Source organism: Dermacentor albipictus, chromosome 1 (genome assembly GCF_038994185.2).
Source record: "Dermacentor albipictus isolate Rhodes 1998 colony chromosome 1, USDA_Dalb.pri_finalv2, whole genome shotgun sequence".
Lineage (NCBI taxonomy): Eukaryota > Metazoa > Arthropoda > Arachnida > Ixodida > Ixodidae > Dermacentor > Dermacentor albipictus.
In genome coordinates this window covers 214,157,381-214,183,552 of record NC_091821.1, presented here as the reverse complement: position 1 = coordinate 214,183,552, position 26,172 = coordinate 214,157,381, and the positions used below count along the sequence as shown (strand labels likewise).

Below are 26,172 nucleotides of genomic sequence, written 5' to 3'. Positions count from 1 at the left end.
CACCAGCATCGACCGGCCGTGAGCGGTGTTTAATAAAAGAATATAATCGAGCAAAAGGAATCCTTGCATTACGCCTTCCTTGTTATTGGCGGAGGTGTTGCCGCTGGTTTATGAGTGCGTGGTTTTTCACAAGTGTGATAATTTCCCCACTGGTGCTTTTTTATAGGGTCAGTCAACTGAGATTTTCGGAAGATAATACAACAATAAATATTTCCCTTTTGTTCTTGTCTTTCACGGCTTGATTGATTATATAGCTTCTGCTGTGTACTTTTGCTTACTTTGTTGACGAAAATGTTTACAAAATAGAGCAAGCTTGATGCAAAACGAGTAACACTTTCGAACAACAATATACAGTTAGCTTCCTTTGTGTCATATTCTTTACTCATGTCTGGGCCCCTTACAGTTACTTTAAACGCGTCAACATTTGCATTTTTTGCCTTGTTGACGCGTTCTTTCGCATTTACAGAGAGTTACAGCAAAATTAAATTTTACTCTCGTTACAGTTTATATAGCAATAATTTCTTTACCACCAAATTAAAAGGAATGTTTTTAATAAATTTATGACTCTAAAGAATGTTATCGCGTTGCTGTTCCCAAAATATTCAAGAAAGTTATGGACTGGTCACTCAGAAATATTATCCTGCATGTTCTCCGACATATCGCATATTCATGGGATAACGTGCACAATTATATTAGCATAACCGCATTTTTTTTCAGCTATGAATTGCACCCCAGAAAATGCAGAGAATGTAGTGACTACTTGCGGTCACATATTAGAGGACACAGTCATACCCGCCACGCATGTCTCTGTGTTTGACATGAAGCTCCCAGTGGCTTGCAGTGAGTTCAGACGTTATCAGGACTGTATAGTCACCGAAGGTAAAAAGATATGTCCTCACGACGACATGGAAGATGTCAACGTCTTAGTTGACATCACGGGAGGGAATTTTAACAAGTACAACTGGACCTGTACAACGGACCGTGAGTTTCTTTTTCTCTTTAATTCATTATATTCTCTTTTGCGCGTAGGGCTCCATGACGCAACAATGTGTTTTTCCAACAGTTTCGAACTGCTCTGTTGCCAACTTCAACGATATTTTAAACAAATGCCAGAAGTTGCTGGAGCAAAAAGTTATTCCAAATATACGGCTTCCGACATCCAAAGAGGTTATGGACATAGCATGCGTGTAAGCACGATCAATTTTTCGAGCCTCTTCTCCTGTTAACTTTAGAGCTGTCGATGTACGATGAGTTATTTGCGTCGTCTTTCAGGTACGTGACAAAATATCAAGACTGCATGGCTAGAAAATCGTTTGAGATCTGTCCCGTTGAAAAGGCGATCACTCGAGAGTGGCTACAAAATGCAACAGCCGGCTCATACAGCAAGCATTTCTGGGTGTGCGAGCCTCAAAGTAAGAAAACATCTTACCAGCATGGCGACCTCACGAGCATCATTTGAGCGCTGTTTTTCATATTTTCACATTTCCAGAAGTCTCGTGCACTGTGGAAAAACTGAGCGAGGTTATCGAAAGCTGCGAAGATCATATTCAATCCTACGTGATCCCCTACGCCTCCAACTACACCGACAAAAAGGCTTTAAAGTTTGCTTGCCAGTGAGTAAATGCGCCGTCATTTCGGCCACTGCCACGCGTCGTTTGGACATGAAGATAAGCCGTGCCTTAGACAGTTTTGTTGAATGTACAGCTGTAATGGCAGTTTGTTCGCTAATATCGGCAGCTAATTGATAATTGGCCGTTTATAACGAAGAAAGTGTTTTAAAAAAATTACGGTACAAACCCTCCCCGATGATTATCTAAGTCAATGCGAAGCATTTCGTCCCTGCACGTGTCGCAAAGCTCGAACGACCTCTCGTCTTCCCGGGGAAACTTTCGCTCGAGGACCACCACATGCGTGGGCCGCGACGCCCTCCGGCGACGTGCACGATCGGAACCAGAGGCGGTCGCAGACGCCACACGCGCCATCAAATTCGTCTTCGACGAAATGCTCTTGAAAGGACCGCCACTGCGTCCCGCAAGTGGCGGACCTGAAATCGGCACCGCTTGGCCTCGGCGGCCGTTCGCTTTCAAGCACGGAGAGGCCAGCGTAGAGCAAAGGAGCCAATAGCGGCCAGCGAACGACCGCGTGTGGGTGCGCGCACACCGGCGACAAACTGTGACCTTGCACGGCCTCGCGTTTGACCGTGGCTCCAATTAGGCTAAGAAATGCTTCGCATTTTACTAACATTGATTCTTTTACTCTCATTTGTCGACGTCATTCACAACATTGCTTTCTCTATGTGGGAGATTTACCTGACCTCTTCAGCCACCTAAGGCATCATAGAGGCTACGATGCAGATTAAAGCTATTAAGCTCTCGAGCCGACCTGCGAATGGCTCTATTATTTTTTTATATGAAGATCGCTGATCTCGTGCCATATCTTACAGGGGAAACAAAAAGTATCAAGACTGCGTGATCTACCATGGAAATACACTTTGCCCGAACGTTGTATTCGACATTGATCTATTAAACAAGATGACGAAAAACATGTTCACCAAGTATAATTGGACTTGCCAGGAGAACGGTAAGATAGCTACCGTCATGGTTAGACGGCCACTTCTATTTTCATTCTTCTTGTCTTTCAGGGACAGGGTGTTCTTTCCAAATGATGTCTTCTGTCGTTGAAAAATGTTCGTCGATAGTATCCTCGGAAGTGATTCCTCTGGTTGACGAGTCTTCCCAGGAGATGCTGTCTGCGGCATGCAAGTAAGTGTACTCCGTAACCTTACTCTGTCTTGTTTTGTTTAAATTATGGGATTTTACGTGCCAAAACCACAATCTGATTATGAGGCAAGCCGTAGTGGGGGACTCCGGAAATTTGGACTACCTGAGGTTCTTTAACGTGCACCTAAATCTACGTACACGGGTGTTTTCGCATTTTACCCCGATCGAAATGCGGCTGTTGTGGTCGGGATTCGATCCTGAGACCTCGTGCTTAGCAGCCCAACACCATAGCCACTAAGCAACCACGGCGGCTGTGTTGTTTTGTTAAAGTTAGTATTAATACGTGCAAGAAAAATTTTCACGTGATGCTTTCATTTTTTTTTCTTTTTGCGCAGAGGTGTCCACCGTTACCAAGAGTGCGCAATTAAAGCGGTTCGTTCGGTATGCTTTCAAGATTCTTTACTAGCCGAGGTGAATTTAGACAACGTCACAGAAGGACTTTATAGCGAGTACAACTGGACCTGCGAAGGCCGTAAGTGTTTTCGTTTTCTCTTTTTTCATGTGTTGTCCTGTTATAGGGTGTTTTCACGATGAGGATGGAGGCACAAATGAGTCGTGACGTTCAAATTTCCTATCTTGAAATTAAATATGGCTGTTTAGTTTGTATCTCAAAATGCATTCTGTACCTATTCTTTTATTCTAGGAAAAATACGACGATTTTCTTTATTTAATAAAGGTGCCACACAGTAGCCATTGGCGGTTTCAGAGGGGAAGGGGGCTAAGAGCTCGTCACAGGCCCCCCCCCCCCCCCCCCCCACTTCAATAAGTCGATGCATTCTTTACTTGTTGCGGCGTGTAGAACATTCACGTCCACGTTTATTGGTCGTCATCAGCACCGTTTTTCACAACCACAAAATTTGAACGTAAATACATCTGCCACTTAAACTTTGTCGTCTTTCTAACGGCTGTACTTCGTTATGCGCCGTCCCAATCGGAAGAAACAGTAGCTCATCTATGTTGCTGCTATGGCTCTGATGAGCCCCATGACGTCGTGGGTAGAGCGCCGGATATATCCTTGTCTCACGCAGTGGTGGAATTCTTTAGCCCTATGGTCGGTCATGCACCGTTGGTGGTGATATCGGCGACACGTTGAAGTGGAAACGTTACTGATAAAGATTAGTGCCATCTATAAGCATTTCGTGCTCTGCAAACGTCACCTTGAATATGAAAACGCACCAAAGAACACTTTGTTTCATTCTTGTTCCGTACTGCCGTTTGTTATTCTTTTGTAACCAAGACGCACGTGTCATATGACGACAGATTAATGACCATAGTTCTTTGCACCTGCTACAACATCAATTTTTCTTTCTTTAGTGAAGCCTGTGGTTGAGGTGTCCCCTAAATGTGATGCAAGATTTCTCTACCAACGAGCAAAGGAGTGTCTTGGTTTTATTAAGGTCAAAGTTCAACCATTCACGAAAGATAATACACTCGTCGCCTTTCTTAAGACGGCTTGCAAGTAAGTTTGTCTTTATTTTCTGACGTAGTGCGAAGTGCTAAATGTGTTCGGAATGTCTCTTGGCTAGGAATAACAACCTATTCAAGCAGTGTATCAACTCCAAGATACCGGTGTCATGCCTGAAGTATGACAAACTCATAGAATCAGACGGACTCAAACAGTTAATTAACGTATACGAAGATTACAGATGGACATGCAAGCTGGGAATCACATCAGGTTAGTCCACTCAGCTATGAAAGTAAAAGCCTCCCTGCTACGAAGCTCCTTTCTCGTTTTCACATTAGGTTCAGCCTGCAACGCCAAGATAGGGAAAAGTCTGGTAGAATGTGCTGGCATCATTGACGTCTTGGTGGCCAAAGATGTGTCAGTTTTTCATTCGTCCGTGGAGGTTGCAGAGACATGTCGGTGAGTACCTTAGCACCGCGCACGTCCTCATTTGAACGCGAGAACTTGTAAATATTGTGCATGACATTTCTGTTCCCAGGCACTTGAAAAGCTACGAAACCTGCATGATGCACTCAATTAAAGGCCTCTGTGGAGATGGAATTGTCTTCGCACAAAACTCTGAAGTCCTAAAGTATATGATAGAATACTACAACAAATATTCGTGGGCATGCGTTAGTACACCAGAAAACAGTAAGCACACCTTTGACAAAACACTAAAATAGTGCAATGCACTCTGTATAGTGCGGTCTTTTGTTGGTTAAATGAATATTTCATTTTAGCACTTTCAGGCTGCACTACCGAAATTCTGACGGAGAAACTGAAGGAATGTCGAGGGTTCATTGACTTCATTGTCAAACCGAATGCCGCCTTATCATTTTCAATGCAGGATTCATGTCTGTAAGTGACAATTATTTTTCACTCCTCTAGAATATGCCTTGCTTCATGAAGCTTTAATGCATATATGTTGTCCATTGTGGCATCTGTGCGGCATGACAAACGCCTTCTTTCTGCAGCAGTCTGGTATATGAAGCTCGTTTAACACTGTTTTATTCATCGCTATTTTATCTTTTACACTTTCTTTCTCGGCACCATCAAATCATGTGAATGCAAGTAAATGCTTTCACCTATGACGTAAAATTAAGAAATCGTAAATTAGAGGGGCCCTGAACCACTTTCTATCGAAGTAGAGAAATGAACTTAACGATAAAATAGGCTATTTCAGAAATACTTTGCCGCAAAAAGTACTTCAATGCGTTCAGCAGAAGTGGAACTATTGACAATCAAACACCCCCTTCGCAGTGCTTCCGCTCTTTCTTCAATGTCTTGCACTGCGAAGGCTACGGCGGAGCGAGGCGGGCCCACAACGCTCCACCTACTGAACTTCACCGTAGCACACAGTTCAAGTTTGATTTTGGGTGTTCACGTAGATGCCACTATTACCAATTTTGGCGCCTACGTCGCGCCAAACGCTGTCGTTCTCAGCAAGCCTCAGTGCGCTCAGTCAGCGGACTCGTCGCGGCACCCCGCGGCGGCCGCAGTGTCTACGCTACGTTGCAGGCCACAGCCACATACAGCTATAATCGTACGCGCAGCGTGTGCTTTGTGCACGACAGGGCTTCAGTGTTTGCGCGCGCTCATATGCTACAGTCTGGCCGTGCTACGTGGTGCGAACCGGCTTTGTCCCGCACCAGTTTGACCGACGAATAGTAACCACATTCAAATTGCGCATTTTTAAGCGCTATCAATAGCCCCATACTAAGCGAGGTGTGCCAAGGCGTCCAACCAGGAGCGGCCAGGAGTGAGCGCGCGCTGACAAGCGTACATGTGGTCTAACCTCAAGTTTCGCGTGGTTCGCGGCTAGTTGATTGGTCAAAACTAGTCGAAATTAGCGAGACCCGACGGCTACGACACCGATAAGCGGGGTGGCCAAAGTTTCATTCTTACGTGGGCAGCCGCGGACGAGTGTGAGCAGACAACAGTCGACTTCTTCGGGAAGTAATCTTTTATTATTAAAATTCGCAAGCAGATTTCCCCTTACTTCAGCCTGCTTATTAGACTGTCAATAAATTTATGTACACAATAAGAGTAGGAAGAACCACACTGATCCAAACACCCTTCCATATTGATGTCGGCTATTGGCGAACAGTAGCCGCGTATGTGAATCTGCAAAATTACGAAATGAACGTCCAGAAAAGAGTGAGGAGCAGGCTTCTGTTGAAAAGACAGCGTCTGAGAGAAAGGTGACTTCGCGCTCCGCTTACGAGCTCCACGCGTCGAGCACGACTTCAAAACTTGGCTGAGATGTTTACAGGAGCCTATGTTACCCGCGGACTATGTTTGTTCAACAAGCCCTCGGGGCGTTCAGGACCCCTTTCAATTTTTATCTGGGTACTGCTACTGTCGTTTATTTCGGCGACAGCATTACAAAGTGATCAGATGCCAGGTGCTCACAAGAGAGAATGGCACCTATCAATCCTTGTTCTCGCTGAATTATTTTTTTCCTTCAGAGGCCTCCAGGACTACAGAACATGCGTGTACACTGGCATAATGGAGTCATGCGCTCAGAACGCGACGCAAATTGCCAATAGCGCTGCAGTGGATCAGTACCTCTACCAGGTTATGCACAAGCACGCATCCGTGTGCCGTCCGGACACACAACCAGGTGCGGACTGTCACGGCATCTCTAGGTCGAACAGTTCAGCTCATTGCTTTTCTACATGCAGTTCCAGAATGCAACGAGAAAGCTGTCACAGAAAAACTGAGGCGCTGCAAAGGGATCATTACCTGGCTTGTCCTGCCCAACATGGAAAAACCGGACGATGACGAACAGCAGCAGCTCGCATGTCTGTGAGTAACGCAGGTCACCGGTGTTGAGCTTATTTCCGAAACTCGGACCTCGAAAATGCGAGAGCGAGGCTGAGGTGTGCTTGCACGTGATGACTCACATTGCTTTAAGTACGTGGGAGCCGTGAAGAAAAATACTGAGCCCTGATTAAAGAAGTCGTTCATGGAAAGTATGGATTCATACCATGTGTACCAGCTAACGTTAGCCAAGCTCTTCAACGAAAAAAATATCTTTTTTTTCGTTGAAGAGCTTGGCTAACCTTAGTTGGGGGCCCGATATAAATCTGCACCAGTCACTCATGGCAGCAAACGAGACGAAGCTAAACGCGTCGGCCAAAGGCAAATGGAAATGTAAAAAAAAATAATCAGTTAATGACATTTTCACCTTCTCTAGCTATCTAGGCGTGCTGCCTGTGTAATGCGTTGGTCTCGCACTGAAGGGTGTGCCTGAAAGTTCCAAGCATTGTGCCTTGGCTGCAAATATATCGTTCTTTTTTTGCTTCTATGTGACGAAACAGTTTTGGCAGATAGGGGCAAAGCTTCACATGTGGAATGTTTTTCCTCGCTTGATCTAAGAGAAGGCAAGAGGCAAGAGCTGCTTTTTTTTTATTTAGAAATACCGCTTGAACATGAAAAGATTGGCCGACAATTGATGTTATCATTTAGGCAGATTTGACTACTGGCTTGTGGTACTCCAAAGAAGATAACAATAATTAAGCTGTGAAGCAAGTAGAAAGTTATTGACACGCAACTTCGCAGATGAGGGCAGAACATATCTATTGCAATATGGAGTGGCCAGTTACTTTGCTCAGTTTTTTCAGAAGACAACTGATGTGCTCATCCCACTCGTGCAATACGCGGTGGGATGAACACATCAATTGTCTTCTGCAAAAACGGAACAAATTAACTGGCGCTGTATGGTGCAATAGATATGTTCTACCCTCCTCTGCGAAGTTGCTGGTCAATAATGTTCTGCTGGCCTCACTGCTTAAATATTGTCATCTTGTTTGGGGCACCACAAGCCAGTCAAATCAGTGTAAGTTACAAATCACGCAAAGCAGAATGGTCCGTATTATAGTAAATATTCCTTACAATGCACCTACTGACGCTTTGTTTAGTAAATTTATTATTCACAAAATTAACGAAATGCATAGCAGACTCTTGCGTAAACTTTATACTGAATATAGATGCAATAGCTCGGAACTTGACAGCCCACTTAGTACAACATGTGCCCATGCATGTCACAATAGGACCAGAGCGGTGGAAAGTTCCACGCTCACCTACTAAATACGGTCATCAAATCCTTAAATACATTTTGCCAACAGTCCTCAATTTCTGCAATCTATCGTGTATTGACTGGTGTAGTCTTTCGTTTAGAGACGTCAAATCGTTCGTTGTTTAGTACTTTAAGCTGTGTTAGATTTTCTTTCTTTCTTTTTCCTTTTTCTCCCTGTTTGCTAAGCTTATTGCTAGTACCGGAACATATTGTTTTCTCACCGAGTGCTGCTGAACTTACGCATCTGATTCGCGATATTACGGTAATTTATTGTTCTGTGTATTGTTGCTGTATTGCTTCTAATATTGTTGTTGCATCCGAATCCTACGGTGTTGTTAAAGCCTATGTATACTGCTACCGTCATGCTTTCTATTGTAACAGGGGGTTAAGAAACTTTGAAGCCCTTTCTGCGCCTTTTCTTCTTGGCCTTCTCTATCTTTGTGCGAAAAAATAAATGAAATGAAATGAAGTATTGCTCGCCACAGAGCTGCTTGTCAGTCATTTAAAGAAAACTGCCCAATATGTCTAATTCTAGCTCCGTGGCTGACTACCAAGCGTGCGTGGCGAAATCGGCCCGCCAGTTATGCCCTAACACCAACATCTACAGTGACGACACAATGGACGATCTCACGGGAGGCCTTTACACAAAGTATAGCTCGACTTGCCGTCACAGTAAGTTTTTTTTTTCCATTTCGCTCCCCCAGTGGCGTCCTTGCATGTATCCGAAAACTACGCTGCCTAATCCGGTGCGTGTTTGTCAGGGAAAAAGAGCACCACAACGTTAGCACCACCAGTCCAAGCGACAACTGTGCACACAAGGAAGACACCGCACTGCTCTGAGAAGTCTGCAACAAAAGCACTCATGGAATGCATGGGATTCATGCACGTGAAAGTCATGCCCAACGCCGGCGCACGGCAAGATCCCGAAAAGCTGAAAGTAGCCTGCAGGTGCGCGATTTGGAATTGTGGTTTTATTCATTTTCTTTTTCTTTTTTCATTGTTGTTCTTGAAGCACACGCGCGACGTGTACCACATATCCTCAATGCATGCCAATGCCTATGGTTTCAGGTCTATGAAACACTACCAGCAATGCGTTAATGAAAAAATACGAATGTGCGCAAATCACACTGAGGTGACTGAATCTCTTCTGATAAAGTACTACACTGACGAGTTGTACCGAAAATACGAATGGACATGTGAGCCAGCCACTCCCAAAGGTACTGATTTATGATTCGCTTAAGCTTGTCTGTTATACCTTAAACACCATAACTTATTCGCATCTTTTGTTTTGTGACAAACAGCCGTGTGTAACCCGTTTTTGGTTCTGGGGCCTCTGGAGAATTGCTCCAAGCAACTGAACGCGGCAGTCCATGGGTTATATCCCGAGGAAGTCGCTACATGGAAGACAGACGCAGCCTGCACGTAAGAGCATGGTCGTAATTAGACTTTACATATTGACAGCTGCGTGGATGAAATGTCATACTCAGATAAGTCTTGTTGACAAGTGTTGTTATTGTTGCATTTTAGTCGTTTTAGGGATTGTGTATAAGCTCGTAGAGGTTAGAATGGTGTCCAAGCTCGCAAGGGAACGTGCAGTAGTACAGCCTTGCTGGTGTATGTCTCATGAATAGCAGCTGCTGTTCACTGGGTTTCTTTCTTTATTATATTTTTGTGTTGCGTGGAAGGGGCACGTATTTTATATTTTTGCGCAGATTTAGCCTAATGCTTGACAGGCTTCTAATAACTTCCCTTGGCAGTAGCGAAATCGAAAGGCAAAATGCGTGGTGCCGTGGTTGACTACCAAGCGTGCGTGACAAAATTGACCCGACAGTTATGCGCTAACAACAACCCTTATCTGGTCGTAACCAAAAAGCTCGTGAATCGTAATACAGATCATACTAAATGTTGCTATGGTATACGACAGAGGTTTCAAGAGCGTAGGCTTGGGCGTGTAAGTATTGTTGTACCAGACGAGCACAGAAAAACACAAACAGAAAGGGCACATCTTAGGAGATTGAGCTCAACAGTGTGTCGTTCGTAGTCGTTCCTATCAGTATAGTATTTGAGGGGGGTAATTAACTAATTAGCAAAGTTATTTAAATACTCGTTTTAGGGTGCAAGTATAGGTTTAAAAGCTGTGGAGCATGCTCAATAACACCTAAAGAAGTTATTTCCATGACACAACCTTCTACGTGGTTATTTTGCCAGGCTGTGATGAAATACAGCAAAGTATGTAAAAAAAAAAAGTCACTCTGTGCTTCTGCATCTGGTATGCAGCGCACAAGCGATAAGATGACCCGTTCAAATGAAAATTCAAGCGGCAAATATGTCTCAGAAAATTTCATTTCGGCTTTAAACACTGCTTGCAGCTGACCCGCTGTCATTTTAGCCAATACGAACAACATAATGTGCGGCCATCATAAAAACATAATGTGCGGCCAAATCGGTTGAAATGCTTACTTGAGTGTGAACAGCGCAAATAACGCGGGTGTTGCGCGTTTATAGGGCTTAGTAATTTGTTGGACACTCAGCAGATTCTGCGGCATATCTACAAAAAAACAGCGCTTCTTAGTGTTACTCAAAGCGACCTCATTCATATACAATTCTGGTTATCTACAGGGCTGTCTCGACATACCAGGACTGTGTGAATTCGAAGCTAAACCTGAAGTGCGGCCTAAAAGTCCTGCCTCAAACGCCGCATGTTTTGCACTACGTTCGGGACTTGTACAACAAATACAACTGGACATGTAAGACGGGTCAGGCTGGTAAGTCATCTCCTATATGCCGAATCGTTATCAGCCTTCTGGCATTAAAGATACCTAGGGATAGGCGTTGTAATCAGTTTCTTCGCATAACATACCGCGTTTGTCCCCGTGTTGCGTCCCCTTCTCAGATAACTGCGATGGCAACGAGGTCATGGACTCCTTGACTGAGTGCCTCGGCTTCTTGAATGTGCTGGTCCTCCCATACATAGCGAACACCAGCAAGAATGCGTCACTTGAAACGGCGTGCACGTATGTCTTCGATGGTCCTCCTTATAGTGACTGTTTCTAGTTGCAGTTAGAGACATCGCTTGGGACATGCTTTGAAACGCCGATGTTATTGCTTTCAGGGGATACCAAGAGTTCAAGTACTGCATATCGTCCGCCATCAACGCAAAATGCCCGCGCAGCCCGTACGTTCTGCGGCTGCCTCGTGTGCAGTACTTCACCCACGATCTGGTGCAGAACTACAAGTGGACGTGCGACGCTGTTCATCAGAAAAGTAAGCTGATTATGCACTGCCGTGAAAGCACGGTGCATGAAATATAGCACTGCCAAGCAACAGATCGCCTAACGCGTCGAACGAAAGAGGCTGCAAGTGCACTTCCTCACGGCACTCAGTGCACAAACAGCGAAGTAATTCCACTTATAGGTGCAGGTGTCCCTATTAGCGGCGAGAAGTTGTAGTGTCGCTCTCTCGAGAGTGACTCCACGGCCACGATGTCACTCGCTACGTGGATGCTATGAACTACATACGCGGAAGCCATGCTTGCTGAAGGATGTTTCGGCTGCATGCTCCGCTCATGCCTGTTATGCCCAGCGAGGCTGCGCAGCACTCCTTCACTTCCCAATGCAAACAAGTCAGTGAAAACATCATCTACAAACAATTGCGCCCACCGCTCATGTAAAAACCCTTAATTAGGGTCTTTGGCGTATTGAAAATTAAAATAATAAAAAAACTGCACTTCGTATCCATGCGACTCGTGGAAATTTGAGGCATAGATATCGGAAGTTTAATTTAGAGTTGAATGGGTCTACTGGCTCTTGCAATGCAGGAGTTCCCCGTATGCGTCGATAAATTTGCTTGTATAAGAATGCCCGCAAATTCAGAGTGCAAACATTGGTGGCGATATGTTGGTCAAAACGTGAAGGCTCCCGTTATTACTTAGTTATGGAAGACACTACAGTTTACATGGAATAGCAACCTTGCCATTTGGTTTGAGCAGTGTAAATATGCATATAAGATAAATACGTGCCTGCCGAATTTCCATCAAGCTTCTATTGGCGTGATGAGTTATTTTATAGTCAAATGTAAGCACTATAATGATATGTTAAAGAAAGAGTTAGGCTGGCGTTTTTAAGGAATTAGCTTGCTACTACTGTCTCCGTTCTCTGCAATTTAAGTTTGTCTCGTGCAACTAATGAGGCTTCGACTTCCTGTTGGCTGCAGTTGTATGGTCTCAGAGGCATATATAGCCCAAAAAGTTGGCCCAAGCACCGGTGTCACGTTTGCAAAACCAATCTTTTAATTCTTTTTTTTTTCAAACAACATATTTCTTTAAATTACAGACCCGAGTTCAGCCTTTAGCATTAAAAACAATTAAGTACTGGCCACTGCCTTTCCGTATACAAAAAACAACTGATAGTCCCAACTCCTTTCACTTTTAAGTTAGTGACTCTTACAATTGGTGTCAAACAACCTACTTTCAGTAATTTATCACAGAGCAAACGGCGCGGGCAGATTCTAGATTTCAGTGTTAGTTCAGTCCTAATGCTACTGCCGCATGTTTCACTTGACAAATGCGAACATTAGGTGTGTTACCATATACTAGTGGCAGTTACAGAACAAGTTTTAACGATTAGAAGTTAGATGACTAGAAGTTAGATGTATCAAGCATTTTTACGTGCTTGTTGCACCGCAGCAAACATTCCTCTAGTTTCTTATCAGATGTTTGATCCTATTTTTTTATTTTATTTTTTTTACGTTTGGGCTGTGTCACCTTAACTGCCGTGCCAGGGCTTAGAACCGCGCATGAAAAGTTTGCAACGTGCTGCAGAGAGCTTCGTCGGGCGGCAGTGCAAACGCTGTCATTGAGAAATATATTGTTGAGCAGTCTTTACAAGCATTTACCCATAAATCAACCGAAAAAGTTGTTTCAATGTGTCGTCAGAAGTGTACTAGCATAGCGAACTAGAGCAAACAAATAGAAACACTGTGGGAGGCACGATCGGACTCTAGCAGACGACACAAACGAATCCTGACTGTGACGTCACGCGACCGCCGCTCGCAGACCTGTGGGCCGTGTTGGGGGCTACGTGTGGCCGTATACGCAGGCTTTTTGTGCTGTCCAAAGGCATGATTCTATGCGTGAAATTATAGTGTACGCTTATTATCAGATAGGTGGGTCTATATACTATGCAACGGCAGCCTATGACTCATTTTTTCAGCAAATTCCTAAAATTATTTTTACCATTTATCTGGTCATACCCAAAAAGCTCGTGAATCGCAATACATATCCTAAATGTTGCTATTGTATACGACGGAGGTTTCAAGAGCGTAGGCTTGGACGTGTGAATATTGTTGTACCAAACGAGCACAGAAAAACAGTGAAACAGAAGGGGCACATCTTAGGAGATTGAATTCAAAAGTATATCCTTCGTAGTCGTTCCTATAGTTACAGTATTTGAGGGGAGGGGGGTAACTAACCAGTTAGCAAAGATATTTAAATACTTGTTTTAGGATACAAATATGGATTTGAAAGCTGTGGAGCATGCTCAATAACGCCTAAAGAAGTTATTTCCATGACACAATCTTTTACGTGATTATTTTTCCAGGCTGTGATGAAACCCAGCAACGTATTTAAAAAAAACATCACCATGTGCTTCTAAAAAATTAAATTATGGGGTATCACGTGCCAAAACCACTTTATGATTGAGGCACGCCGTAGTGGAGGACTCTGGAAATTTCGACCACCTGGGGTTCTTTAACGTGCACCTAAATCTAAGTACACGGGTGTTTTCGCATTTCGCCCCTATCGAAATGCGGCCGCCGTGGCCGGGATTCGATCCCGCACTCTGTGTTTCTACATCTGGTATGCAGCACACAAGCGATAAAATGACCGGTTGCGCCCCAATGAAAACATTGCATTGCACATTGTTCGCGCGCTCCCGTATTCTGGCACTCACGTATCCCGTCTGGTCGTGATACTTGCAGCCGCAAAACAACGGAAGCTCAAAATCAATATTATTATGTGTACAGCTCCTTGTTTTGCATAGTCTGGCAGCCTTCCTTCTTGAAGTTGCAACAGCTGGCCTTACTCAAGCGTGATGTTCGGCACTGAGAGGATATTTACTTTACGGTGCTCTCAATCTTTTCTAAATATTATAGCAAGCTCTTAACATGAGCTGACCGTTCTAAATACACCACATATCCGCTGTCAGTTGTGGCTTTAGAAGCGGCACGTTTCCTTAGAACTTTGGAATGCGCTCGCCGGATGCACAGACCAATGAACCAGCGATTGCGCGAAGGAAGAGAAAAAGCGTTATGACACCGTGCCTGCGCGACGTCAGCAGGCAAAGCGAGGTTGGCAACAGCGCTAACGCAAACGTTCTGTCGACGCTAAACAAGCTATAAAGCTTGTGTAACGCCAGCTGCCGCAGCTTCAAAACGGAAGGTTGCCAAATGAACCACAAGAGAGCCTTAGTGCATGCAGGGTGAGGCCAGTGCTTACGCGCTTCCGCTGTCCTGTGGCAAACATTCCTTCAGTCAGGCTGAACGATGCGCGAAAGACAAAATTCGGGAGCACGCGAATGAGTTGTGCAATGCTGCAGCCGGGGATATCAGCTCCTACTGTAAAACTGTTCATCTGTGGACCGATAGTGCAAAATGATAGAAAGTAGTGTACCGACGACACGAGCTGAAAAAGAAAGGAAGAAAGGTCATTACATTAATCATTTTAATTAAAAAATAAATTATGGCGTTGTACTTGCCCAAACCACCATCTGATTATGAGGCACGGCGTATTGGTGAACTTCGGAAATTTGACAACCTGGGGTTCTTTAACATGCGTCTAAACCTAAGTTACACGGGTGTTTTCGCATTTCGCCCCCACCCTTAATCATTTGCGCGAGCGGCCCAAAAATGTTGGCGCTATCGCATTACGTTTTAATGCGTAGCATTACATGGCCAGCCTGTCGGAAAATTCCATATGAACCCAGAAAACTCCTTTCACCATATAGTGCGAGAATGCGCAGTTTAAGCCCATTGTGTGCGCGGCTGATAGCCATCCGAAGTGCTGTGACAAACGATTGTCTGTAATATTAACAGGCGCGCCGGCGCAAAACATTCTACGAGTCCTTCCGCTTTCTGTGTTCCCTATACGTAGAAAGAAGACGTTGAACCTAGGTCAGAATTGGGGTTAGCAAGCAGTATGGGACGTCCAGGTAATTTAAATTATGGTGTTTTACGTGACAAAAGAACGATATGATTATGAGACACGCCGTAGTGGGGGACTCCGGCTTAATTTTGCCACCTTCTTCTTTTTTTTTTTTTAACGTGCATCCAATGCACGGCACACGATCGTTTTTGCATTATCGGCACCGCAATGAAATTCGGCCTCCATGGCTAGGATTTGATCCCGCGAGCGCGTGCTTAGCAGCGCAACACCATAGCCTCTAGGCCACCACGGCAAATGTCGTACGCCCTGGTAAACACCTTACCAGCGAGATTGGAAGGTGACTAAAGGAAACCCAAAAAGAGAGGACGCACCACTCGTGCATTAATTACGCATGCACGCGCAGCCGTCCCCCCCCCCCCCCTCCGTTTCCTTTGATGGCATCAGCCCATTCGTTATGCCCAATCTCTCTGTTAGTACTCCTCACGCATACATAAATAAGTAATGCAGACTAGATCAGCATAACCCCATGGACGTCATTACCACGCATAACACCTTCCGCCCCACAGCGACCGCTATATAATGCTACGTATATCTTGGAAAGTTCCCGTTCATTGTAATTCCATATTTCTTTTCTTCCTTCCTTTTTTACGTGATTTTAGTTCTTTACCCGTCTATTACGCTGCGGTCGCCCCTCAAGTGCCCAAGGCAGTACAGAATTGTAGATGCTTGGGCTTGTTAGTTCAACATTATGATAGATCGTAGCACATGAACACAGAGACAGAAAACGAGACGACGCAAGAGCGCACACAGGCATGACAATTAGCGAAAGCTATAGTTGCTGCTTCAATATTATATACCACGTGTTTGGAGTAAGCGCTTGTTGTTAGCACTGCGTTCGTGTGCGTTTCACCATCACTGTGTTGTTTTACGTTGGTCTGCTACATCAATATTTGTGTGCCAGTACTTCTATCTTTAACCGTATAAGTTATTTGTAATAGCCGCCCTTCCCATTTTTGTAAAAGTTGTAGTTCCTGTCACTGGGGGGGGGGGTCAGCTGGATACGATCAGGGGGTCGTGCCAGCATTTCGGTTGTGTTGTGGTGACCACTGCGTCACAGGTGTTGTTCTCGCTAGCATTCGTAAACGAAGTAAACGTATTTAAATCCCTTTATTTCCTAAAAATAGTGCAGCAGCGCACTAGTTAATAAAAATGTCGCAAATGGTAGCTTGCCTGCTTCCAACTATTGCGTCACAACAGGCGCATTACCACTTGCGGATTCAGATCAAGAACGCACCATTCGATGAAGCATGCTACAGAATTCCGGTAATTAATTTTTATGTAAAGGTCACATCGAGTGCAATAACCTTTTCAGAACGACAAGCATGCCGAAGCGATGAGCTTGTAGCACAACTGGAGAAGTGCTATGGCGACCACGTAAAAACGAAAGTGATCCCGAATGCCGACCCTGGAAGTGGGCTGGAAAAACGTCAACGTGCCTGCAGGTAAGTCAGGATCATCTGCGCTACGCACTAATATTTATTCACGGGCATGCTTCTTCGCGCCGCTCATTGCCGAACTTGTGTTCACGCATCCGCAGCGCACTCAACACGTACCAGGAATGTGTAAACGAGGAAATTACGGGCAGCTGCGCTGGAAACCAAGGTCAGGTGCTCCTACTAGATGCAGTGAAGAATTACACCTATTCCGTGTACGAGGAATACCAATGGACATGCGACAATCGTGAGTAATTCCCTCCGTCAGAACCTTCTTTTAGCCAACACTAAAAGTAAGAGCCTTTTATCCTTCTTTTACTTAAAACATGTGGTTTTCTGCAATACATGTGGTTTTCTGCAGATGTAAAAAGGTCACTTTAGTTAGTTCTATAAAAGCTTTCATCTGAGCAACGTCACTCTCATCTGTACGCGCCTCTTCTTTTTTTTTCTTTTTTTTAGACCCTGATTGCAACAAGAACAGTCTCCTGAATGAACTCACCAGTTGCAAAGGAATAATGATGACGAAAGTAATACCAAATGCCGTTAACATATCCGACGTATCGAAGCTTAGTGAAGCATGCCGGTAAGTTTTTTGCTAATAAAAAGAAAGAATGTGTGACGTAATACGTCAATGATGGGATGTTCACAGTTCTTTTTTTATATTCAATTTCTGAACATTTTTAACAGTATATTTCTAACTCTAACGTCCCGACCATGAGCACGTACCAACTCGCCCAACTTTCGGTGTTCAGATATCGGTATGTTCTGATATTTTTGTCTGCTTGTCTTTTTTTTTCTTGTGTGCATTTTTATTTTCGTCCTCCTCTTTTTCTTTTCATTTTTTTTCGTTTTAATTTCATCTTATTTGATTTTGAGCATTCTTTTTTGTTAGACACGCACATGTAATCATATTTAATTAGATGTTTTCTGGCGTGCTCAAATGCAAGTAAGTATAGCCTTCAGTCTTCAGCTATGCAAGTAAAATTTTCGTGCAACGCGCAGCAAACGCTCGTAAACACTGGACCTAAATTCAGGAAGCTTTCCTTTCGCAAAAAGGGGTTTGTCACTTGCCACCTGCCTTCGCTAACAAAATGGTAGCTACAGCGCCTGGCCAGTACCTGTTATTACGAAACGCCATGCCGTAAGAACTGCTTTATGACAACTGGCCCTACTTTGCTTCACTGCTTCAGCGGCACGGCACTAATACATGAAGGGTCACCTAGCCACACACATAAACAAGCGACTGAAAAAGGTCGTCAAATAACAGACATCGGTGGTAAAAGCTTCATGTGAATATGAGTGCTGGTGAAAGAGTGCGAACACATCATTTATGTTTTGTTGATAGATTAGTGCTGTTACCCTTAGTGCCTCTGGAACTTCGTGTTTGCAATATCGTTTAACTTGTATTGTATAGGCATGACCTACTCTATGCCTAAACTGGGTTATTACCGCTTCAGTTCAAGCGGCCTTTTAGCGCTCTCAGTAGTCTTTTTCAGGGCTTCAAGTGGTTCCGTTGCAGAAAAACTTCTCAGGAAAAACACCTAAAGCGAAAGAAAAGTACCTTTCTGGATTGTTTGGTAGAGCGCGAACTGTTTATAGCACAATGGAAACGACAGGGGCTGTAACAGGTGGAAGTGGTCGCACGACGAAGAGCACGTCCAACGCACATCACTGTTCAGAGGCTGATAAAGCTGTTTTTGCAACGCAACGGCAAGGACAAGGACGGGGGCACTTAACAAGAGCTACATATGCCCTCATGTCTTAAACTTCAGCTATGGATGACTGCGTGTGACGTTCTGGTGCTGAGCGTGAGGAGGTAAAGGGGCCACTTTCGAATAATGCAAAGACGCTCGCGTGCCGAGCTTTGGATGCACGTTGAACTCTACCAGCGCCAGGTGGTCAAAACTAGTACGGCGCCCTTTACAACAGCGTACCTCACAACTCGTATGTTGCGTTGTGACGTTAACTCTTTGAAGGACACAACAAGGAAGCGCATCAGTTTGTATGGAACTCATTACGAGTGCGTTCTTCATAAGATATTGTTCTCGAATAATTAAATGCTAAATCTGACAAGATTGTTGTATGCGACAAAAAAAGGGACATATTTCCCCATTGTTCACCCAGGCAATTCGGAACATGGAAGACATCATGTTTCATAGTTTCGCACTTCCATCCCCTCATGGATGCCTATAAATTGATCAGAAGCAGCCTCTGTCCTATAGTATACTATGCAAGCAGCATGCATGCATGTAGTGAACGCTTTTGTTGTATTTACTGAGTGCCTTTCTGTGCCAGCATCGTACTTAAGGTATGCCCAGTGTCACAAGAGTTCTCATAAAGTCGCTTTTTGGAAATTATTACAGGCTATTTATTTCTCATATATAGCGCTGCGCGTATGTTAAATTGAGCTGCTCAGCCAGACTAACACCATAAAGCGCGCACATTTCATTAACGCACTTTTCAAGTATCATAAACGAACTTATATGGGTGACAATAAGCTAAGGCCTTTTCTGTGTCTTTACTCTTACGCAAGAAAATGTTTTCGCTCAAAAGAATGCTTATTTGGCGTTGTGGTGGCTTGAACAAAGGCGCAAGGAATAACAAAATATAGTGGGCAATGAATGCGCATTCATTCCTTCTTGTTCATGTATATCAAATTAGGCGAAAGTAAAAATACTGTTCAAGTGAAGACTATGATTATAACCAATAACCACAAAGAAACGTTCAGTCATAGTTGTTATATGCAACCGCTGTAAGGAGCATAAGGTTAGCCTGAGAAATGGGACCCATATGAACCGCTTTCCATCAAATGGTTAAACATAGCCCGCCAATTTCATGTCCCTTCAGACCTGCGTCTTGTCCTTAATGCTAGGACTCGTTGTGCAGCGTCTCCGCCTGCTCCTTCCCATTTCCTACAGCGCAAGAACTCTTCGCTATAAGAAAAGGGCACTGAGGAGAGCCGCTCTAGTCGCTGTAACTGCAGGATATGGCCTGTGCTGCTTGCAGCGAGCGGCAATAAAGTAGGCAAACAGTGCGCATTGCGCATGCGCCGTTGGCCGTTTACTGATAACGCGAGCCCTTCTTCAGCCGCAGTGACAGTGCGTCGCGAACGGTAAACAGACTTTAAACTATCGGCACGCGAGCGCCGTGAGTGCTGCGTGTTCGGCGCTTCCTGAATCTTGTTTTATGGCTTCCTTGTATCGCCGCGTTATCTCCGCCTGATCGCTCCTATCTCCGTTTGCGCAGGGGCACTCGCCTTTACCAGGACTGCGTCCGTCAGAAAATGACCGCTAAGTGCTCTGCGGAATCGCCATTGTTCCTTCTTCCTGAGGTGGCCCACTTCTCCTTTGCGACGTACAACAAGTACAACTGGACTTGCTTCCGCAAACGAGAAGGTAGACAACTCATTAGCCAGTGCTTTTGTCGTGTGAATACGTTTGGGCAACGAAGTACAGGCAACAGTGGTGATACTCTAGTGGCTTTGGAACTAAAAATAACTTGTAATGAAATTACAAGTGCGAAAATACAATTGTTTAGTGCTCTAAAGCTTTAAAAGAAAACCGGCAAAATTTCTCTTTCGTCTCCTGATAATTGCAGCTTCTGGAAATCTTCGCGTGCGTATTAGCAGGTCTGCATCTTTTCATGGTAATGAATTATTCCTCTATTCTTTTTGTCGCCACTAGGACGAGCCAGCGAGACTACAAACAAGATTGGAATCGTCAAACAGCTCAAAGAATGCTATGGATTTATACTTTTCGGTGTCAAGCGGCCTTTTCGGAACAATTTCAAAGATAAAGCAATGCGTGAAGCCTGTCTGTGAGTTTTTCATTTTTCACTGAGGCCATTAGTAATGTGACAGAGGGTGGGAAAGTAAACTTGCCTTCATTCACAGGAGTGTCAAGGACTATCAGAAATGCGTACGAGCGAAGCTCGATCACTTCAGCAGTCAACACGTGTCACTACCGGATAGCCAAGATGTGAAGTACTACTCTGTCCGCCTGTATAGCAAATACAACTGGACCTGCGACAGCTTGAGCGTTGGACTAAAAAGTAAGCTTCGCGCTGTCTGCCTCACGTTGCAAATGCTCTACACTGACGACTTGTATTTCAGGTCACCAGTGCAACGTCGACACGCTTGAGTCTGGCCTGAAACAATGCAAAGGTCTTGCGGACTACGCAGTAGCTCAGGAAAAGAACAAAACCGACTTGAACAGCGTTTGCGAGTAAGTACTGGATGGCGACGTTATCAAGATGTCTTTGCAATAAAAGACACAAATCAAGCACATTTGCGATGCTATATATTCTGGTTGACCCAACGTAAACATCAAACGAATACGAAAAAACGAAAACGGAGACACAGCAATGAATAATGGAAATCGCTTGTTCATGCACTACTTGTCGTGTCTGTTGGTGGTTTTAGCATTTCTACAACAGCAGCGACCACTAGGCGTTGTTTTAAACGCGATCGTTTTATTTCCAAAACATGCAGCGTCTGCGCGTAACCAGGCCTACAATCTACGTTGACGAGGAATTCGACGCTTATTTGTTCTCTTTTACTACAGATTCGTTTTTTTTTTTCTTTTGTTTGGTGCTGCAATGTACAAGTGTGACTACCTGTCGTTTGCGTGTATTGCTGCCGCCTTGACATTAAAAAAGGGCAGAATTATCAGCACGTAAACAAACAACTGCCCAAAGAATAAATAAATATGTATGCTTTGAGAGAAGGACCTCAAGATGCAATCTATCATTTTCCGTGTTCATATTTTGTGCAATATGATCATTACACATGGAACTTCCTTAACCCTTGCGGCTTCAAAATTATATGTGCGCCACCACTGCGAAAAATTTGTTCATCTAGATTGTTATCATACCTTGCTTAGCCGCTTGCTTGAAGAATGTTTCCAACGTCCATTTTATGTTTGTTAGCCATAACCATGAGCCGCGTGCACTATTCATTATTGCAGGTATTACCTGGACCACCAAACATGCGTAGAAAGCCAGCTTCAAGAATGCCGGTTCTTCCCTTCAGTACTCAAGCTTGCACGCATTCGAAGACACACAGGGCTCCTCAACGACAGTTACAAAAGCTACTGTTCTTTCTTAATGCCAGGTCTGCACTATAATAGTTTTCCGCATTTGCCAATGAGATCTAAACGAGGATAACACCTTGAAAATTGTGGTTACTGTTGTTTTTCCGCGACCAGATAAGCCACAGTGTTCTTCTGGTACGCTGTCTGAGCTGTACGAACAGTGCCTTGGATTCATCAGTTATGGAGTTGTTCCAAACTTGGGCTCCGACACTACCGAATTAGACTTGCCTGCTGTTCAGAGGTAACGTATGATACAAATGAGCGTAGCCGGTTTTTTTTTAAGCAGGTGGGCTCAGATCTTGCTTTATTATTTTTGTTAAGGTACCTTGACAACTACAAGGGCTGCATCCAAGAAGTGACAAAGCTGGCCTGTGGGAGCGCTGAGATGTCGCAAGAAGTGCAGATGTCCCTGGCAAATCCTGTGCAGATCGTCAAAAAGTACTCCCGTTTCATTAGCACGAGTGAGTTGTCATTTGCTGGAATTTTCCATCGTATCAAAATTCTGTCTTCTCTTTCATGCATCTTTACGTTGTGTATTCGTATTTTACAGACAACTGTTCTGAAAGCAGTCTTAGCTCAGCATTACGTGAATGCGACGGAATTTGGGACCTTGACGTGGAGCCTCTCCTAAAATACACTGACAACAGTGATCTCATACAAGCCTGCAGGTATGTCTGCAATGCTAGCGCTGGTTGTTGCGCTGTTCTGCATTGTGTAAACAATATTAATTTTATAACGATTTTTTCTGTGACGTTTGTATTCCTTAGCTCAATCGAAATATTTGGAAACTGTGTCAAGCAGAAAGTCATTCCTTTATGCGAAAAAATGGAGGTTGCATCTAGCCACCAAAGCGTCCACTCGTACCTTTCAAATGCTCTTGACGTGTACAAGACGATATGTTCCAAGGATCTGAATGCAGGTACACCACTGAGATGTTAAATAAAGTAACTAAAATGTGACTAAAAGAGTGGTTTTAAGTGACGCTATTACCGTTACAGTGAACGAAGCCATGTGCAGCAAAACGGAACTCGTGGCAGCATTCAGCGAATGTGGAGGCATAATAGAGTACAGAGTTATTCCTTTCGCTGATGACCCATATGATAAAGTGAAGCTCGGCATCGCCTGCAGGTAAGACTAATGTAAATTTATCTTTGCTTGCAGTACTATTTACCTCTATGAAACCTGCGATAGCGCTAGAATTGTCTCTACTTTGATTTCATGACATTCAAAGGGAAAATATATCAGTGATGACGAAATTCTCATCCAAGAACGATTTCTTAGTTTCCGTTTATGTTTTCAAAGCAATTGTTGACATCAGTTCCTTCAGCCTATTAGATATTGTAAGTTGTAGCCACGGTAATCTGAAATGTGTGCCGCTATTTTGACCCCGGATTTCAGATAACACGTCTTTTGCATTCATATTATTTTATTCCTAATTTTTCTGTGTTAATTTATTTGCCTCTTATTTGCTATTGAAGAATGATTGGTTCAAAGGTAGTCTTGCAATGTTGGACGTTCAAATAAACCGCGAAAGTGATATGGGTCAGGCATAAAGTCAGGCATAAATAATGCCGTTAAGCAGGCAAAATGTAGTCAACGTAATTAGTGCTGCAGTTTATAGCAATCACGCAATTATGCTTTATATTTCAGTGGCGTTCGCGAATACAAAAGGTGCATATTTTCACGGCTTACTCCTGTGTGTGAAGACAAGGTTGTTCCCATGAGTAATGAGGTCACAAAATACCTGAGGAATTACTACAATCTCTACGACTGGACGTGCAATACGACCGAGCCTCGTGAGTGTGTCGCCGAATATTTTCTTCCCTTACGACCTTTTTTTGTGGGGATCGATGAATTTTTAGCTTCGACCTGGTGAGTTTGCTTTCCTATCTTAGAAAGCCACTGTGACAAAGAGGAACTGAAGAAAAATTTGGCGAAATGTGTGGGGCTCCTAAACAAAGAGTTTGACGTCTCCGTCATGGGGCTAAACACCGAGTATCTCTGCACGTAAGTACCGAGCTAATATCCTTCCTTCCTCCTCCCCCCCCCCCATGTACATCGGCATATTAAAACAAACCTTTGGTGTACCAATCCAATGTATGCTCAATCTCTACACAGTTTTCTAGAAGACTACAAGCTGTGCCTCAGCATGCGAACCAGTCCTGAATGTCGCAGAGACGACGCTGTGATGCGGTCTCCGGATATCATCTATTATACAACTGAGATCGTATCAAAATTTATGGGCCTATGTAATATGATTGACGTCAAAGGTGCGTGCACGAGCAGTTGATATGTGTTTCTTTATGCATTTCTAATGCTGTACAATAACCGATTTTGTGCAGAGTGCAACAAGAACACAATTCTGGAATCTGTTCACAAATGCAAGGGACTCGTCGATTACGCGCTGATTGACAGCATTCAAGACAGTGGAGACATTGATGCTATGAAGCAAGCATGCGGGTAATTTATCCTATTATACAAAACGAAAATGGTAAAAAGGAAAGACTCTAGCGCTGGCATAAAACGATGCACGTCGCTTTTCAGTGGACTTTTCAATTACCGACACTGCGTGCACTCTGAGATCTTCAAGGTTTGTGACGCTTCTAGCCCTATCTTGCAAGACAAAACCGTTCAAGAGTACGCAGTAGGCGTACCAAGAAACTTATCTTGGGTCTGTGACTTGAACACAAAACCTGGTGAGTCGTCACTTTGTTCATTTGCCATGGTTCATGGCGGGCGATTTCTTTGGGGATAGTTTTTGAGGAGCTTGAAAAACAGGGGAAAGACAGGGGACACGGAAGCACTGCTCCGTCATTGCTGCATATCATTATCGCCTCTCACATTGTCTAAAAAAATCATTTCACAACTTCCGCCGAGAAACTTAAGCGACAACGATTGTTGTGCAAGATAGCCACGTATAAGGAGAGAGCAGGGTGCAGCACGATTGCTTAGTGGCCATTGTTCACCGTATACGCCGAGTATCTGGGCAGGACATATGCCGTTCCTTACGGCTGCCTGCCTTCTTACGACTTTCGGCTGACCCGAAAACCCGCACCTCGTACGGCCCGCATGTGGTGTTTTAGCCGCCCGACTTGTGTTAGCTTGGACCCGAGTAGGGCCCTGGCCAAAGCACACCTTGGTATCGGGAGAGGAGGGCTGTATAAACGACGGACTTCATACGGACACCGCTGCCAATGTGTACTCGGAACGGCACTGCGCATAACACTGCGAGCTTTACTGTGCCTACTGTTACTTCTCGCTTTGACTTCGTACTTCGAGCAAAAATTTGTGTGCTCGGTGAGCGAGCCAAGCCGAAAGCTTGATTCTAGTACATCTAGTACAAAATATGCATCGCGCGTACAGCGAGCTGGAGGGTTTGCTACTGGTGCCGAAAATAAAGCGTGGGCGGGGTATTCAACATGTACAGCGGGTGCAGGACGGCTTAAAAGCTTTTTCCGCTTCCGTTTTGGTGATTTTTGCTGAGTACACGCCTTATTCTCTCCGTATGAGCGACAAGTTCATTGGCATTAAAGGCGCAGAATTTTTGTAGCGATCTTGCTTATGCAAGGCAGCTAAGAGACTTGTACATAAGTAAGCATTAGCATGTTGCCCATAAGGCAGCATATATATGTGTATATCGTGAAAGCATAGATCGAAGCAATCACAATAAATATTGAAACGCATGTTATCACAAAAAACCTTTAGTGCCATAAACGCGAATTTGGGGGGGAATCAGTTCTTTAAGTTATAACGCAAGTATTTTATCAGTGCCTCAATTCGTAGAAAGGAACAATGTTGACTACCATGACACGTATTGCAGAGTGGTTGTGGCGGAGCGGTGAAAGTCGATATTCGTATTTAGGCTTCTGAAAAGGTCAACCTCTCTCCGCCAGTCTCGTTTGAAGGAGATTTTGGTGTTGGTACTGTTACTTTCGTCTACGGCTATTTCCCTCGAGGGCATAACGTGACGCCTTCTGCTGAAATATCTTTGTGACGTAGAAAGCGACATCACGTGATGTCACTTTTGGCACTTTTTCGTTCGGCATATCCAGTAGTTCAGCTATGGTTAATTCCAAGAGTTTGCAGGTTTTAAGCGTTGTATGCGTGACTTCTTTGCTGCAAAAC

General features: G+C 44.2%; 1 protein-coding gene across 2 annotated transcripts in view; it reads left to right on the top strand.

The window, feature by feature from the left end:
• The window catches only part of LOC135900120 (uncharacterized), a 172,385-nt gene that overhangs the window by 109,658 nt on the left and 36,555 nt on the right, over window positions 1-26,172 (top strand). For both annotated transcript variants that reach the window (XM_070530841.1, XM_070530840.1), the window contains exons 123-161: window positions 718-981; window positions 1,064-1,187; window positions 1,273-1,412; window positions 1,490-1,613; window positions 2,444-2,580; window positions 2,642-2,762; window positions 3,116-3,252; window positions 4,095-4,239; window positions 4,307-4,455; window positions 4,524-4,644; window positions 4,724-4,875; window positions 4,965-5,082; window positions 6,693-6,847; window positions 6,909-7,032; window positions 8,841-8,977; window positions 9,067-9,253; window positions 9,374-9,522; window positions 9,607-9,727; window positions 10,925-11,070; window positions 11,199-11,319; window positions 11,418-11,569; window positions 16,837-16,966; window positions 17,062-17,204; window positions 17,417-17,540; window positions 20,204-20,352; window positions 20,641-20,773; window positions 20,850-21,007; window positions 21,069-21,180; window positions 21,922-22,067; window positions 22,162-22,288; window positions 22,369-22,508; window positions 22,598-22,715; window positions 22,815-22,966; window positions 23,046-23,175; window positions 23,698-23,843; window positions 23,943-24,054; window positions 24,166-24,317; window positions 24,390-24,507; window positions 24,592-24,743. In XM_070530841.1, coding sequence (XP_070386942.1) covers window positions 718-981; window positions 1,064-1,187; window positions 1,273-1,412; window positions 1,490-1,613; window positions 2,444-2,580; window positions 2,642-2,762; window positions 3,116-3,252; window positions 4,095-4,239; window positions 4,307-4,455; window positions 4,524-4,644; window positions 4,724-4,875; window positions 4,965-5,082; window positions 6,693-6,847; window positions 6,909-7,032; window positions 8,841-8,977; window positions 9,067-9,253; window positions 9,374-9,522; window positions 9,607-9,727; window positions 10,925-11,070; window positions 11,199-11,319; window positions 11,418-11,569; window positions 16,837-16,966; window positions 17,062-17,204; window positions 17,417-17,540; window positions 20,204-20,352; window positions 20,641-20,773; window positions 20,850-21,007; window positions 21,069-21,180; window positions 21,922-22,067; window positions 22,162-22,288; window positions 22,369-22,508; window positions 22,598-22,715; window positions 22,815-22,966; window positions 23,046-23,175; window positions 23,698-23,843; window positions 23,943-24,054; window positions 24,166-24,317; window positions 24,390-24,507; window positions 24,592-24,743 — 5,466 coding nt within the window. The remainder of the gene's footprint in view (window positions 1-717; window positions 982-1,063; window positions 1,188-1,272; window positions 1,413-1,489; window positions 1,614-2,443; window positions 2,581-2,641; window positions 2,763-3,115; window positions 3,253-4,094; window positions 4,240-4,306; window positions 4,456-4,523; window positions 4,645-4,723; window positions 4,876-4,964; window positions 5,083-6,692; window positions 6,848-6,908; window positions 7,033-8,840; window positions 8,978-9,066; window positions 9,254-9,373; window positions 9,523-9,606; window positions 9,728-10,924; window positions 11,071-11,198; window positions 11,320-11,417; window positions 11,570-16,836; window positions 16,967-17,061; window positions 17,205-17,416; window positions 17,541-20,203; window positions 20,353-20,640; window positions 20,774-20,849; window positions 21,008-21,068; window positions 21,181-21,921; window positions 22,068-22,161; window positions 22,289-22,368; window positions 22,509-22,597; window positions 22,716-22,814; window positions 22,967-23,045; window positions 23,176-23,697; window positions 23,844-23,942; window positions 24,055-24,165; window positions 24,318-24,389; window positions 24,508-24,591; window positions 24,744-26,172) is intronic.